This window comes from Sorex fumeus, unplaced genomic scaffold, assembly GCF_029834395.1.
Source record: "Sorex fumeus unplaced genomic scaffold, SorFum_2.1 ptg000014l, whole genome shotgun sequence".
NCBI lineage: Eukaryota > Metazoa > Chordata > Mammalia > Eulipotyphla > Soricidae > Sorex > Sorex fumeus.
In genome coordinates this window covers 24957053-24972644 of record NW_026606071.1, presented here as the reverse complement: position 1 = coordinate 24972644, position 15592 = coordinate 24957053, and the positions used below count along the sequence as shown (strand labels likewise).

Genomic DNA, 15592 nt, shown 5'->3' with positions numbered 1-15592 from the left:
GGCTCAGTCGGAACCAATGTAGGAGAAATTTTAGCGGCTAGTTGATCTTTTTCAAGCTTGCTTTCTTTTGGCATATCGGATACTCCACGGGGAGCTTGCCAGAGTCTGCCGTGCAGGCAGGATACTCTCAGTAGCTTCCCAGGCTCTCCAGGAGGGGCAGAGGAATTGAACCCGGGTCATCCGCGTGAAAGGCAAATGCCCTACCCGCTGTGCTATTGCTCTGATGCATTCCATAACCAAAAAAAAATTAAAACCACAAATGCTGTAAGAAAGAAAGGAAGGAAGGAAGGAAGGAAGGAAGGAAGGAAGGAAGGAAGGAAGGAAGGAAGGAAGGAAGGATTACTCCTGGCAGTGCTTGGGGGACCATATGGGGTGCTGGGAATAGAATCCGGGTCGGCTGTGTGCAAGGCAAATGCCCTACCCACTGTGCTATTGTTCTAACCCCTAAATGATCATTTTTTTTATTAGTGAAACACCATGAGGTACAGTTGTAGATTTACAATTTTTTGTGCTTGGGTTTCGATTATACAATGATCAGATACCCATCGCTCCACCAGTGCCCATTTTCCACCACCATGGATAATATCCCCCCCACCCCCATCCCCCCATCCCCCCATCCCCCCTGCCTCTGTGGCAGGGCAATCCCCTGTGTTCTCTCTCTCCTTTTGGGTGTTGTGATCTGCAAAAGAGACATTGAGTGGCAAACATGTTCAGTCCATAGTCTACTTTCGACATGCATCTCCCCTCCTGGGAGGATCCTCCAAACACCCTTTATTTGGTGTTCCCTTCTCTATCTGAGCTGCCCTTTCCTCTAGAATACCCGACTGGCCACTAAGCTATGGAGTAATCCTCCTGGTGCTGATCTCAGCTATTCTTGAGTATTAATCTCATATTTTGTTACTTTATATCCCCCAGATGAATGCAATCTTTCTATGTCTATCCCTCTCTTTCTGACTCACTAAATGATCATTTTTAAAAAAATTGAAACATTAGAAAAAATTGAATCACCATGGGATACACAGTTACAAAGTTGTTCATGATTGGGGTTCAATCATACAATGGTCCAGCACCTGTACCTTCACCAGTATACATTTTCTGCCACATACATTTTCTCAGTTTCCCTCCCGCCACTGCTCCCCTCCCCCAGCCTGCCTCCTCTATGGCAGGCACTTCTCTCTCTGTGTGTGTCTCTCTCTCTGTGTCTCTGTGTTGCTGTGTCTCTGTCTCTGTCTCTGTCTCTGTCTCTCTGTCTCTCTCTCTCTCTCTCTCTCTCTCTCTCTCTCTCCTTTTGGGCATTATAATTTTCAGGTACTGAAAGGTATATCCCTTTACCTACTTTCACTTTCAGCACTCAATTCTTGCTCAGAGTGACCATTTTTCAGCTATCATTATCATAGTGGTCCTTTCTCTCTCCTAACTGTCCACTCCAGCTCCCTTCCCCCACCCCCATGCCCACTATTTGTGGCAAGCTTTCAACCATGGACCAGTCCTCCTGGTCTTTGTTGATAGATGATCTTTTGTTTTTATATCAGAGATAAAGAAATTAAGTCACAGAGAAAGTATTAATGGAATTCAAAGCCTGACAGACTAACTGAAAAGCATGTAATATTAACCACTGCACCACTAATGATGCTAAGAATTCATCTTTTTGCAGTGGTTTAAAATCAACCTTATTTTTAGAGTCTTTGTAGTGTCACAGCAAAATTGAAATAAAATTTTAATTACCATTTATCCCCAGCTTCTTCCACTGTTGCATACTCACACCCTTGTGATGCATTTGTTCCACTCAGTAAGCCTACATTGATACGCCATTATTTCCCAAAGTTTATACAGCAGAGTGCTACAGACTATCGATTGGTTTAAGTGTGCAGGGGCATGTATTCATCTTTGTGTATCTTATAGTTTCATTGCCCTCTAAATATTCTGTAATCTGCTGAAACACCCCTTCCTCCCCCAGAACTTTTAAAAACCTCTATTTTTATTATTTTCATATTTCTACCTTATCTGGAATACTATATATTTGCTAACCCTATAATATATAGCCTTTTCAGATTAACTTCTTTCAATTAGTGATTTATATTTGAAGTTCTTTCATGTCATTGCTCAATAGCTTATTTCTTTTTAGTATTGTTTACCATTGTCAGCGAGTGCCATATTTACCCGCTACAGATATTTTGATTGTTTCTAAGTTTTCACAATTATGACATAAGTTTCTATAAATATTTTCATACAGGGTTTTATGTGGGCTTAAAGCTTTTTAAAATAAATTTGTTTATATTCTGTGGTTTACAATACTAGTAATAGTCATTTCTCATGAGCATGATTCTAATACCACACCCATCACCTGTGTTCTCCCTCTTTCTCTTAAGGATCCCAACATCCCTCCCTCCCAACTGCTGCATCTCCAACTCAGTTGTGGATCAGTTCTCCCATTGTGCTCTCTTTTTTGTTGCTATCTTGCTGTGTATCTTTATATACGTGGACTTAAATTTTAATTCATTTGAATAAATACCAAGGAGTATGATTGCTGGATCCTATAGCAAGAGTATGTTTAGCTTTGTCGGGACTGGAGTGATAGCACAGCGGGTAGGGCGTTTGCCTTGCACACGGCTGACCGGGTTCGATTCCCAGCATCCCATATGGTCCCCTGAACATGGCCAGGAGTAGTTCCTGAGTGCATTAACCAGGAGTAACCCCTGAGCATCTCCAGGTGTGACTCAAAAAGCAAAAAAAAAAAAAAAAAAAAAAAAGACTATGTTTAGCGATAGCACAGCGGTAGGGCGTTTGCCTTGCACGCAGCCAACATGGCCGACCCGAGTTCGATTCCTCTGCCCCTCTCGGAGAGCCCGGCAAGCTACCGAGAGTATCTCGCCCGCACGGCAGAGCCTGGCAAGCTCCCCGTGACGTATTCGATATGCCAAACATATATATATCATATATATTCGATATGCCAAACACAGTAACAACAAAGTCTCCAATGGAGACGTTTCTGGGCCCGCTCGAGCAAATCGACGATCAACGGGAGGGCCTTTACCTTTTACCTTGTGTTTAGCTTTGTGAGAAGTTATCAAATGCTCTTCTGAGCCTGCTCTACCGTTTTGCATTCCCTTCAGCAATATTTGAAAGCTCCTATTGTTCCACAGCCTCACCAAAATTTGGTGTTGTCAGTGTTCTGGATTTTTGTCTTTCCAATAAGTATGTATCTCATTATTTCATTTTCCAGTTGGATTTCTAATAATGTGTGATGTTGAAAATTTTTTCTTAAACCTATTTTCCATCAGTATATTTCCTTTTGTAAGGTCTTTTGCTGATTTTTCCTATCAGCTTCCCCATCCCACTCCCAACTCCTTATGGTGTTTTAAGAGTTCTTCATATATTTTGGCCAACATTTGTATCTGTCTATTTTTCTTTTGGGGACACACTTGGAAGTGGTCGGGGCTCTGTAGTCAGGGATCATCCTGGCAATGCTTGTGAGACAATATGGGGTGCTGGGTATCAAACCCGGGTTAGCTGTGTGCAAGACAAATGACCTACCCAATTTACTATCCTTCTAGTTCCAATTCTATAACATTAAACTTGGAAATACATTTGTTATTTAAATTTTTACCAATATCAATAGTAATAATTTGAACATAAAAGTACTTTAGGCTCAAAATTGTATTTTATTACATTATTCAATCATTTTTACTTTATTTAGCTTTCAAAGAGAAAAGTCTTGCAATAAGATTATATAAATAAGTTAAAACAATGAGAATGACTTTTAGAAGGGGACTAAAAGAAACAAATGTTATTAAAATTGTAATAGCTGAGGAGTAATACATTTCCGTTTGTTATTCAGGGATTCATTTCTAATTATAATTCATTTGGTATTTTTTAATAAGCAAGAGTGCTTCTGAGTAAGGAATTTCAATATAAGAATGCATAAAGATACAAGCAATATCTTGAGGCTTATTGATTTATAAAATATTTCATAAAAAATATATAAAGAAAATATGTCCCATGATGTGTTTAAATTTTATATAAGTTTAATGTACACATACATTTAGGAGTACAAGTTATGTCTTTATCAAATTGTTAACAAATACATGAACTTTATAGCAAACTAGGTAATCCTATCAAACACTATGTTAATCAATGATCAAAGCATTTATTTTGCTATCTCATTTAATCCATTCAACAACACAATGTGTTAATTCTCTGCAAAAGCAGTAACAGACAATAAGAGAAAAGCACATGTCTTTCTTCCAGAGCTAAAAATGTACTTAAGGGAACAAGACAAATATATGAAAAGTAAAACAACTTAGCCATTAAAAAATAGGACAAGCAGTGTGATAAATTAGTGCCTACCTATTGATTACATGATATACTAGGTGTATTGAGCACCAATGAGAAGAATTCCAAATCCAAACATAGCCAATAGTAACAAACAATATTTTGCTAGCAATTATACATACCAACACTCTTCTAAGAAGCTGTAAGGATTTAATTTACATACACACATATATATGTATATATAAAGATGCATTTATGTATACATATATAGTTAAGTCCCCTCATAATGTGATGAACAGTTTCTTAGAAAGTATAACTAAATGAAGCAACATATGGCAAAAGCAATTTCCCCACTACCATTATTTGAAAGTGGTTTATTCTCCTCAACATTATTATAATGAAATGAAATTATTCAAGGACCTGTTGTATATATAAGCTGATTAGAGATTCCTTCTCAATAATATAGAGAACAGGAACTGTGGCTTTTCAGAGTGACCTTATTTCTCCTGCAGTTCAGTTAATATGTGGGTCTTTCCTCATTGAGACAGAGTAGCACTGTAGTACTGTAACACTGTCCTCCCGTTGTTCATTGATTTGCTCAAGCGGGCACCAGTAACGTCTCCATTGTGAGACTTGTTGTTATTGTGTTTGGTATATCAAATGGGACAGAGTAAGAAAGTAATATTACTAAAAAAGAAAGCAGACTGGCACCCTGTGAATTCTGGTTTCATTAGGTTGATATTCCATGACAATATCACACTGTAGCACTGTAGCATGGTAGCACTCTCGTTCTGTTGTTCATTGATTTGCTTGAATGGGCATCAGTAACATCTCAACTGTGAGACTTGTTGTTACTGGTTTTTTTTTTGTTTTTTTGTTTCTACATATTGAATACGCCATGGGTAGCTTGCCAGGCTCTGCCGTGCAGACAGGATACTCTCAGTAGCTTGCCGGGCTCTCCAAGAGGATAGAGGAATCGAACCAGTTCGTCCGCATGCAAAGCAAATGCCCTGTCCACTGTGCTATTGCTCCAGCCCAACAATATCACAATATAGAGAAAATACGTTAAGAGATAACAGGGCACTACAAGCAACAAGGTTAACTTTTCCCAGCTAATGCCTATGAAATGTGTAAGCATGTAGTCTCAAACCCAGTATTGAAAGGTTGGGTCTTTGTATATATACATATGGAAAGGTGAAAAAGGTGATCTATGAGGAACTTGTCTGAAAAACCACTGGTATTAAGTGTACTTATAATTTTTACATGAAATTTAACATAGTAGTTAAATCTCAGAAATCCAAGTACTTAGTTTCAGTAAATACTTAGTTCAAGCAATACACTTAGAAAAGAAGAATCTTTTCTAGGCAATTTCTTGAGTGATGAATAATACATGTAGAGAGGGAATGTATAAACTGGCTAATCCCCCAAATTATCACCAGTCACTTCTCCAATCAAATGAAAAGATGATTATATTTTGTGTGTTCTTTTTGAATAGGAATTTATAAGATATTTAGCAGAGAAAATGATCCTGTGGGGGTACATTATTATAAATATTGCAGATCAAAGTTGTCTGATGAAGATTTGACTGGAATGTGTAAAGAAGAAAAAATATCCTAATGAACACTGAGGCAAAGTTTGTATTTTAAATAGTAAAGAAACAGTTACATGAATATTTCATGATTAGTAATGCATTTCAAACTTTTCCTGCTTATAAATTTAATGTTTCTTCTCATGGAAAATTTAGAAATTATAGAGGGACAAAAGGAAGAGAAAAATAGAAAAGAGAAAGAAAAATTAACCCTCGGTAACACTACCAACATGAATTAATCACTCTTGATATTTTGACATACCCTTTTTTAGTCTTGTACCTGTGCATATTTTTCCTTTTATTTATTTATTTACTTACTTACTTATTTTTGTTTTGGGGGAAGCTACACCCAGCTTACTCCTGGCTCTGTGCTCTGGAATCACTTTTAGCAGGCTCAGTGACCATATGGGGTACCGGGGATCAAACCCAGTTTGGCCTGGGTTCAAAGCAAAATTCCTATTCGCTGTACTATTCCTTGAGCCCTTCATATTTTTCTTTAAATACAGTGAAGTTTCTATATGTGTAGAATATTTTGTATTCTATGTTTTACCAGCAACATTTTACCAAATGAATAAAAATGGTTTGAGTGTTAATTATTCTTTGAAAAAGTACGGTGGGGAATTGGGAGTCCTGATACCCTATAAATGACTTTTAGTGACTGCATCATATTTCACAGAAAATATACAACATATAATATAATTCATTTAAATATTTTATGCGTGTTAGATATTAAATAGTTTCCCTTTTTGTTTTGTGTTATTGTTAATAATTCTGGAGCAAATGACTTTTGGATAAATTTTTGTGTTCATTTCTGTTTAGCTTTTTAAATTACATTGACAGTGAACATTTTCAAGAAATTTAACTCATATTGCCTTAATGCAAATGATTCAATGCATTTACACTTTTACTAAATAGACAATATCCCCAAATGTTCGAGAAAAAAATGAAAAAACTTTTAACTGCTAACTTAAATATTTTATAGACTATCATTATCTCACATGTAGCAAAGTAGCAAAATGTTTTCAGCTGATTAGAGCCACATACAAGTGGAAATTATTTTAGATTATTTATATTTTTATGTAATTTATTTATAGCAGTAAACATTATTGAAAATGAAAAGGCCAATAAGGATCAAATAGAAGGTTTTATCATTTTCCCTTCAAGCATAGTCATAAGGAACTATCCAATGAAGACTGATTTAATTGAGTTCCATTGCTTAAAGCTAATCACTTCCATCATTTAATGCACATATTTCTAAATATTTTATTACATTTTGCATTTTGTACCTTTGTCTTAGGAAAATACTTTTCCCTTTACTTATAAAATTTCATAATAATGATTCTAACAGATAAATAATATTCCATTGCTATATATTGTAGATATTGTTATATATTGTATATAACCCAACATGGGTAATTTAGATTGTCCACAAGACTGTAATATTTAAGACCATTCTTATATTCAAAATAACCTTGTATTTCAGTACATAAAACTTTCTGTTCTGTTTATTTAATCATGTAATTTCTAAAAGCTGGTATACTAGGTCAAAGGGTGTGTAAATTTTATTTTTAACCAAGTTGAAATTTTTTTCCCACCGCAAAACCTTGTGAAATATGTAAGAAGTTTTGTCTGTAAGTTTTGAATAAAGACTCTCAAAAGGGAATATAAGTCTGCATCTAAAAATGCAAGTAGTAAAGTGATAGAAAATATGAGTACTAGATTCAAACGCTTGTCTGATATCAGATAAAATTAGTTGTGAAGCTAAAGGAGAAAGTAAGGGAGAGCTAGAAAAGTTGAAGTCACACACTTAAGGGAAAACACCAGCATCTATATCTCTGTTCCATGAAAGCAGCTTCATTTCTGGTTTCTTTTAAGCATGAAGAGGAAACGCTATGACCACACATTGATGCAATATACAAATAGGTAAAAAAAAATGAGCTGTGTATTAAATAGGGAAAATATACTTTACATGAAAAGTACATCACCTGCATATTATGTATGTAAAAAGTCTAATGTATTTATAGAGCAGTTATGAGTCATTCTGAATAAGGAAGGGAAACTGGGTAAACGACACAAATAGGTAATTTATAAACAAATAAAATGAGTAATAACTAAGACAAAAATACTTAACATTATTAGAAATCAACAAAATGGAAAGTAAGTAAACTATGGATGCTTCTCATTTGTCAAATTGGCATACATTTTAAACGTGTTTTCATGTACTACTCTTGGAAATATAAACAGTTGCAACATTTTTAGAGGGCAATATGGTTATGTGTGGTAAGATTCCTTTTCTAGGCTTCTCACCCAGTAACTCCACTTCTATAGCTTTTATTAGGGAAATAGCTACGATTTGCCAAAAAAGTATGAAGCTAGATGCTCATAGTACATTTGTTAAAATGACAAATTAGAAACCTACTAAATGTCCTATATGGTAACAGTGATACATGGAATATAATTAGCAATGGAACCCCCCAAAACAATATATATAACACTTATCTCTTAGTAAAATTATTAGAAATTTAAAATTTGTTAAACCTTTTTCTTGGTAGTTGAAATAATGAGGATTACAGAGTTTTCTTTATAATTTTCTTCCTTCATGACAAATCATGACAATCAAAAACATGACAAATCAAATGGCATTTATCATACATGTTAGATATTTATCATACATTTTGCTATCTATTCAAAGATTAGTAAAGTAAGTTTTAGTGATAAAACTTCTGTAGTCTGTATTTCCCGCCTCCTGCATTGGTATCAAAAAACACTTTTCATTTCATCTAAATCATGATAGTTAGTTCCTCTTTCCTCTTCATACTCACCCATCATATCCTTGCCCACTGGGCACCAGCACCCAGAAGAGATGTAAGATCCCCAATAGATGTTTCATTATTCTTCTGTAAGGAGAGCTAGAAAATCATGGACCCTTCCTGAAGCACAGTCAAACAAATGTTTCTGAGAATGCATCAAGGCGTTGGTTCCCACAATAAAGATAAGATAAATCAGTCAGTGAAAGTCTCATCAGAAACATATGTGAGCAGGCCCTTTATTAACTCCATCATGTCCTCCAATATATTTTTAGATGAGGGAAAACATTACCATACAATTTTTTCATTCTTTCTTTTAAACAAAATTTATATAAGTAATTGGTCCCTCCAGAAGCAGGACAAAGTTTCTGTCCTATGCAAAACTCTCACTTTCTGAAATCATTGCCTGTACTCACGAGCTGACTATTCCATCGATTTTCTACATATAATGTAGGCTTCTGCTGTGCTCTTGGCGGAATGAATGTTATTCAAGAATGTTATTCAAAAACCTACATTCCCTTTGCAATATAAGATTATGTTTGCCTGTTATTGCTCTGATGAACAGCATCACCATTTTTTACTTTTTTTTGCAGTGAGGTTACACATTATAATAAAGTTAATATTTATTAACTTGGTGTACAAAGTTTCTGCACCTCCACCACCACTAAAGTGCTTCTAAGCTGAAAATTCTTCCTCCCCCCATCCACACCTCCCCACATTATTGGTAATCTTATGTAGTCAAAGTTCCAGGGTTTTTTGAAGAAGGTATACTGTCCTGTACTTTCCTTATACACCACATATGAGTAAGATCATTGTCAAGTTTGCTCAGGACCAAATGACTGCCAGCTGAGAAGATAGCAACACTTTCCCAGGGTCAAAGATAATCTTTTTTCCCTCACTGCAAACAGGACTTATGAGCTCATCTTGTGCCTGGTAGCCACCAGGCTGCATTCCATGCTTTCTTATATTCACCCCCCAGGATGCCAGATCATGTGCACTGGTATTTTGTTGTCCCTTCCCAACCCAGACACCTAAAACACCTCCCCTGAGCCTCTCTCAGGGCATGGCTCTACCCCAACCTCACTAGAGGCCAGTAGATCTCACCCAGAGACACACACCGATAAACTTTTCTGGTTTCTTCACTTTACTTGTCTCTGTCCCTCTGTCCACAACATTGCAATTATCTAGTATTTAATCTTCTCCCTCTGACTTATTTCTTAACATACCCTCCCAGTGGGCTGGAACAATAGCACAGCGGGTAGGGCGTTTGCCTTGCATGCAATCACAACCATCCTGTTGTTTGTTGATTGCCTCGAGCAGGCCCCAGTAACGTCTCCTTTGTCCTAGCCCTGAAATTTTTTAAAAAGTGCCATATTAAAAGCTCTTCCAGGGTTAGGAGAATGAGACCCATCATTGTTACTGATATTTGGCATATTGGGTACATCACGGGGAGTTTGCCAGACTCTGCCATCTGGGCAGGTTACATTTGGTAACCTGCCATTTTGTCCAAAGTAAGAATGAGACAATAAGGTGTCGCTGGGAGCTGGGTTTTATAGTCTCTAGGTCTTGGCCGTTGATGTGATCTGGGTGGAGGATGCTCAACCCTGATCCGAGCAGGCTTGGAGATCTCAGCCCCGGGACCCGCATGCCTTTGTTCCTCTGCCGATACCTTCATGCATGTGGAGAGTAGTCTCAGCATGGTGGTGGCTGGTTCTGGAGGTCTTCGGCTGCCGGAACCCTGATCGGGGCAGGGAGGGAAACTCAACCTGCTCCCCTCCAAGGGGCCCCGGCGAGGACAGCCAGGCACAGGGGCATGCGGCTGACCCAGGTTTAATTCCTCTGCTCCTCTCGGAGAGCCCGGCAAGCTACTCACCCACATGGCAAAATCTGGCAAGCTTCCTGTGATGTATTCAATATGCCAAAAAACAGTAACAACAAGTCTCACAATGGAGATATTACCGGTGCCTGCTCGAGCGAATCGATGAACACCAGGAGGACAGTGCTGTAGTGCTACCCTCCTGATGACATCCAACTTATAGCTGAGAGTCAGATTGCATCATTTCTTTCAGCTGAGTTGTAGTCTCTTGTGCATCTATCATCATGTGCAAAATGATGCACATATCATCTTGTGATATCTGGGAGTTTGATATTCAGTTTTTTTGAGATGCTCCCATTCTGTTTTCCATAGAGGATGGTAAGGTAAAGGCCCTCCCGTTGATCGTCGATTTGCTCGAGTGGGCCCAGTAACGTCTCCATTGGAGACTTTGTTGTTACTGTGTCTGGCATATCGAATACTCTCGGTAGCTTGCCGAGCAAGATGAAATTTCCAACCACAGTGAGTGGGAGTTCCTTCAACCCTGCTGACACAGGTTGTTTCCAAACTGTTTTTGATATAAGACAGTCTTACTGGTAAGATGTGGTATCTCATTATCATTTTGATTCTCATTTCCCTGATAATCAGAAATTTCTGTGGATAAATCAGACACAGTACCCACTAATTTTGGTAAATTGTGAGGCTGGGAAGCACCACTCTTTTCTGAATGAGCTACCACTCCTTGGTCGGATGAACATTTAGTGTGCTAGGACAAAGGTGTTTATGTGCCAAGGGGTAGGGGCTATGTGCGGGAACATAACAGTGAAACTAAAAACAATTCTGAAGGTTAATGTGTAAGCCAATATTAGCGTTGATTTCCAAAGGAGACTCAGGAAGAATGTGGTGGTGGGTAACATTGCAAGTACACAGACAATGAGAGTCATGCTTTCATGTGGTCCAAGTTGCCTGGAAACACTGTAATGTTCTTTTATTTTATTTTTTAAATTTTTATTAGTGAAACACCATGAGGTGCATTTGTAGACTTACAAATTTTTGTGCTTGGGTTTCAGTTATACAATGATCAAGTACCCATCCCTCCACCAGTGCCCATTTTTCACCACCAGGGATCCCAGTATCCCTCCCACCCCCATCTCCTCCCCATCCCACCCTGCCTCTGTGGCAGGGCATTCCCTTTTGTTCTCTCTTTCCTTTTAGGTGTTGTGGTTTGCAAAAGAGGCATTGAGTGGCAATCAGGTTTGGTCTATAGTCTACTTTCAGCATGCTTCTCCCATCCTGGAAGGATCCTCCCAACACTCTTTATTTGGTGCTCCCTTCTCTATCTGAGCTCCCTTTTCCCCTAGCATGTGTGGCTGACCTCCAAACCATGGAGCAAAATTCCTGGAACTAATCTCGGCCACTCTTGGGTGTTAGTCTCCTATTTTGTTACTTTATGTTCCCCAGATGAATGCAATCTTTCTATGTCTATCCCTCTCTTTCTGACTAATTTGCTTAATATGATACTTTTCATGTAGTACCACTTGTATGTAAATTTCATGACTTCATCTTTTCTGACAGCTACATAGTACTTCATTGTGTAAATGTACCAAAGTTTCTTTAACCAGTCATCTGTTCTTGGGCACTCAAGTTTTTCCAGATTCTGGTTATTGTAAAGAGTGCTGCAATGAACAAAAAAGTGCAGATGTCACTTCGGCTATACTTTTTTGCCTCTCTGGGATTTATTCCCAGGAGTGGTATTGCTAGGTCAAATGGGAGCTCAATTTCTAATTTTTTGAGAATCGTCCATACTGTTTTCCAAAAGGGCTGAACCAGTCGGCATTCCCACCAGTAGGAAACACTGTCATGTTCTGTCAAGCAGTCCATGATTGCTTTGACCATGTCATGCCTCCAGTATTAATTAAGGATTTAAGAAACATACTAGCAGGGGTGGCAAGATGGCCTAATTCTTTTCATTCTCCTTCTTCCTTGTGAATAAGATTTTTAAACTGTCCCCAGGTAGGGGGTTGACTTAGTTGTCTCTGGGAGATGCACTGAAAGCCAGTTATAGAATAGAATGATATCCTCATCTTGGGTAACACTAGTGACATTACCCATAGCAGCTATCACCCACCACTTTAGAACCCACACTGCTGGAGATTTAAAAAAATTACACAAATATACAGCATGATCAATAGGGCCCTTCCAGAGACCAAATATTCAAGAGAGACATAGCAGACAGTCCCGAATCTTGAGAGAGGATTAGTATCCCTTCTGCTACCAACAACAGAGGATAGCAATGAAGTCACTGGGATTTTCCCATCTCTGATGTGCTTCTCACTCTTCCATAGAGCATTGACTGACCAACTTCCGGTATGTGTTTAGAGCAAGGTTGTAGGGTGATGTGAACTTAAAGGTGACTTTCAAAGTTCTCCTGATGGTCCACTGGAGGATGTTGGCCGGATCAGAAGCAGCTTTCCACTCTTTGTGGGTATGTGTCTCTTTGTAGTTGATCCTTCTCAGGAGTCTGTAGTTGAGTGTAAAGCATCTCAATAAACAAAGGGAATCAGGAGTCTGGTTCTATTGTTGACTCATAGGAACGGTTTACTCTTCTTGCTGAGAGACACATGAGTTATTTACCTGTTGAGACATAAGCATGTCCTCTTTCCCATGTTAAATGCTGGGCCCTTGTCAGGTATCTTCAAGCAAGGGTTTCAAGCAAATAATGTAGTTTTTAAGGCATAATTATATTTTGGTCCCTGGGTGGCTGGGTCAATCCAATCTCCCTCTGATTTTGTTTTGAAAGAAGTTATAGTTAGGTGAGTTTTTTGACTCTGACTTGATCTTGTTGATTATAGGATATTCCGTGAGACAATTTAATGAACCAGAGAGTACAGAATTGTAAAGGCATTTTTGAAGTATAAACTGGAACATTATTGGTTTTTAACTTTAAAGGTGAGCCCTGTTTAGCAAACGCTGATAAACTATGTGCTGTAACAGCCATGGTATTTTCTTTATGGAGAGTTTGTAACATGGATAACATTAGAATAGGTATATATAGGCACATGAATATATTTATATAGGAGGAACTCTACATAATGAGGATAACCACTAGCTATAAATCATTTGGTGCCAGACCTCTTTGATTAGTTTCCTGATTGTGTGAAATATAATTAATTTGCCAATCTGGGCAATTTCCGACAATTTCTTTTGTGTTTGAGTAATATAAACTGCTTTATATAGAGCATTTCAATTTTGATGCCAACAAAGTTTGAAGACAATCAAAAACATAAGATTATCTTTAGGTTTCTCATCAAGCCCTTTTTAGGGTATATATTACATTTAATATTACATATTAAAAACACCCTTAAGAGAAAATACTTCCCAAGAAACTTTAGCATTTCGAAATGGCCTGACTCTATATTTGTACCAACTGAGATTTCTAATAGTTTGATTTTTGGTAAATCTTGAGAGAAGACTTCTATTTAAGATGTTTAATGTGTTTCTATAAGCAGTACTTTTTTTTCTCACATACTATTCTTGTCAAAATCATGAATAGGTTTGACTTAAGATTCCGCTGCAAGACAGACGTATAGTTATTTTAACAGGCAAACTGATTTACAATTTAGCTTGAAAAATCTGGTTATTCAATTTTTCCCCCCAGTGAATACTGAACGGGAGACTTGAGAGATTTGTACCTTTAGCTCATCATTTTTCTCCCATTAAATTTGTGTAGATTTATTCCAAATGCATAGGCGTTTGGTTTTTAAACACTAAGGCTTGGTATCTGTTTATTAAAAATTTCCATTTGTTAACCATTGAACTAAAAATATATGTCCATTTATAATAGCTCTCTAATATTTTACTAAGTCACAAAAATGTGATAACTTCAAGTTGGTGTTTGAAATAACCCAGGTTTTTACTAAATAGCTGTAGAATTTTGGATAATCTAAAATCTGAAATCAAATATTCCTAGATATATTAGCACACTGCTTTACTCCTTTGCCTTTCAATCAGGTTAGGTTAACTTGGAAATAATTAATACAAATAACTTTATTTCAATCATGTTTTAGTTAAAATCTTGCAAAATTAAATTACTTGAAAGTTATTAATTTGAATAACTTAATTTTATCTTTATATTAATCAAAAATAGTGAATAGTGAATTCCCCTGTTTATATAATAGGAGTCAATTCTGATAACTAAGCACTGATAGTATAAATGTTTCTTATCCAATTTTGTGACTCCATAAACCTATATGTTTTAACTAAACCATCAGATTTCAAATATTGACAATGTTTATTCACCGCTATTATTTTAAGTCATAAACAATAGTGGTAAAAGGCAAAAGATTTATAAAATCTGAAGAGAAACAAGAGTATGCTGAGTATTTGGGAGCTAGATATTTTTGTGGTTTTCCATAATGATTCTTATCATCAAACATTGTTATAATTTAATTTACTGTGACACAATAAAATATTATTCACATTTAAAGAAAGAAAGAAAATAAGAAATAAAGAAAATAAGAAATGCTAACATATTGATCAGATACATTGAAGTTGATTTAAGGTCTATTTGCCTGAAAGGTATTTCAATATATTTTCAATACTTAAATATTTTCATCATTTAAAATATTTTTTAAGATTTTTCTTTAAGGAAGTGTTTATTCATCTTCTTTCCTACTTTTCTTTCTGGCTGGGACTGTTTTTTGTTTTTTGTTTTTTTAATTGCTGCTAAGCTTTATGGATGCTTTATGTCACCATGCATCTAACATCATCGATTTCTTAAACCAACCTGCTTTTATCCAAACCCTGAGCAGTGAAAGCTGTTAAGTCCTTTCCTAAGTCAATTTTATACAACATCCCCCTACCCCTAAACCACCACCCCCTGCCAACTTCACCTCTCTAAAATAAAGCATTCTGTCAGATACAACTACCATGTTGCCACACAAACTCAGGCTCTTCGCAAATCTCAAACAGTGACCAATGAGTTCAAAGTTCAAGTTAATCATTGCTAAAGGTGTAATTGAACAAGTCAAAATTTAATAAAGAGAGATGGCAAGTTTAAACAGAGTTCTTGATACTTCAGGGTCCATTCCAAATTCTTTGCCTATCCAGTCA

General features: G+C 37.0%; 1 protein-coding gene across 1 annotated transcript in view; it reads right to left on the bottom strand.

Annotated features, from left to right (window-relative positions):
* The window catches only part of CPO (carboxypeptidase O), a 29497-nt gene extending 20710 nt beyond the window's left edge, over nt 1-8787 (bottom strand). The window contains exon 1 of the mRNA XM_056111911.1: nt 8683-8787. Coding sequence (XP_055967886.1) covers nt 8683-8750 — 68 coding nt within the window. The 5' untranslated portion in view covers nt 8751-8787. The remainder of the gene's footprint in view (nt 1-8682) is intronic.
* Between the last annotated feature and the right edge of the window lie 6805 nt (nt 8788-15592).